Source organism: Octopus bimaculoides, chromosome 24 (genome assembly GCF_001194135.2).
Source record: "Octopus bimaculoides isolate UCB-OBI-ISO-001 chromosome 24, ASM119413v2, whole genome shotgun sequence".
In the NCBI taxonomy this organism is placed as follows: Eukaryota; Metazoa; Mollusca; class Cephalopoda; order Octopoda; family Octopodidae; genus Octopus; species Octopus bimaculoides.
The window spans coordinates 31,002,897-31,004,498 of record NC_069004.1 but is presented as its reverse complement, the minus strand read 5'-3'; the positions used below and the strand labels follow the sequence as shown (position 1 = coordinate 31,004,498).

The 1,602-nt window shown below is 36.5% G+C and overlaps 1 protein-coding gene across 4 annotated transcripts in view; it reads left to right on the top strand.

The window, feature by feature from the left end:
- Positions 1-1,214, top strand: part of LOC106876415 (calcium-regulated heat stable protein 1) — a 35,544-nt gene extending 34,330 nt beyond the window's left edge. For all 4 annotated transcript variants that reach the window (XM_014924953.2, XM_014924954.2, XM_052976224.1 and 1 more), the window contains exon 4: positions 44-1,214. In XM_014924953.2, coding sequence (XP_014780439.1) covers positions 44-272 — 229 coding nt within the window. In that variant the 3' untranslated portion in view covers positions 273-1,214. The remainder of the gene's footprint in view (positions 1-43) is intronic.
- The last annotated feature ends 388 nt before the right edge of the window (positions 1,215-1,602 follow it).

Genomic DNA, 1,602 nt, shown 5'->3' with positions numbered 1-1,602 from the left:
ATATATATATATATATATATATATATATCTATTTCTGTTTCAGTATCGAGGGTGAATATGTTCCCAAAGAAGACGACGATGTGACCTACAAGGCCATTACCATTCCACCACGTCACGAAAAGCTTCAAGCCGTTCATGTGCAGATCATGCATTTGGCCCCGGGGGTCAGCCACGAACGCTGGGACTCGCCGCTAGTCACCAACTCCAATTGTTCTCCTAGCCACGGTTCCATTAAAGATCTCCATCCTGCCCAGCCTAGCCACCCTGAATGACTTTTTCCACTCCATACCTAACACACACACATATATATATATATATATAGATAGATATATCTATATCTATATACATATATATATATGTGAATTGGTGTGTGTGTGTGTCTGTATATATGCATATGTACTTGTATATCTAATGATATATATACGTGTGTGTGTGTGTGTTTATACATTTTTTCATGTGTAACTACTAATACATTTGTGTAATATGCATATATCCATGTGCATATATAATACCCTAATTATATAACTAATGTGCATGTATGTATGTGTGTGTATGTATATATCTATCCATCTCTTTATCTCTATATATCTATCTATATATATATACACACACACATGCATACATGCACATATATATACATACCATATGTATATATCAGTAATGTGTATGTATCTATATGTATGTATATATATATATATATATATATATATATATATATATATATATATATATATATATATATATATATATACACACGCCACCACCACCACTACACATTGTGCGTATATGCATACCCTGATATGTTACCCATGTATGTGTATGTATAGAAATATGCACACACACAGACACACAGATAGATAACCACCACCACCACACACACACAGATGCACATCTGTATAACCTCCCAGTATTAATTCAGGCCTTGCCTATCTGCCCACGAAATTTGAACATCTTCTTTCTTCCATTTGGTCCTTAAACTTCTATCTCCCTTGGCCACACACACACACACGCACCCCTTAACAACTGCTGGTCCTCATTTTAATTGTTTTTTTTTTAAATATTTTTTTTCCTAAAATGTTTTCTATCCAATTATACTTATACATATAAACATACACGCACACATATATATATCTATATACACTCAGTTTTTTTTCTCTCCTTTTTTATTTAAATAAATTTGCCTTAATTATTCTAAGGTAACATTTGCAAACAAATTGAATTCTTTCTGTGTATTTTTTCATTGTTTTTTTCATTGTTTTATTTTAGATTTATCATCATCATCATCATCATCATTGTTTAACGTCCGCTTTCCATGGGTTGGACGATTTGACTGAGGACTGGTAAAACCGGATGGCTGCACCAGGCTCCAATCTGATTTGGCAGAGTTTCTACGGCTGGATGCCCTTCCTAATGCCAACCACTCCGAGAGTGTAGTTGGTGCTTTTACATGCCACCAGCACGAAGGCCAGTCAGGCGGTACTGGCAACGGCCACACTCAAAATGGTGTTTTTTACGTGCCACCTGCACAGGAGCCAGTTCGGCGGCACTGGCAACGACCTCGCTCGAATGTCTTTACACGTGCCATCCGGCACAAGTGCCAGG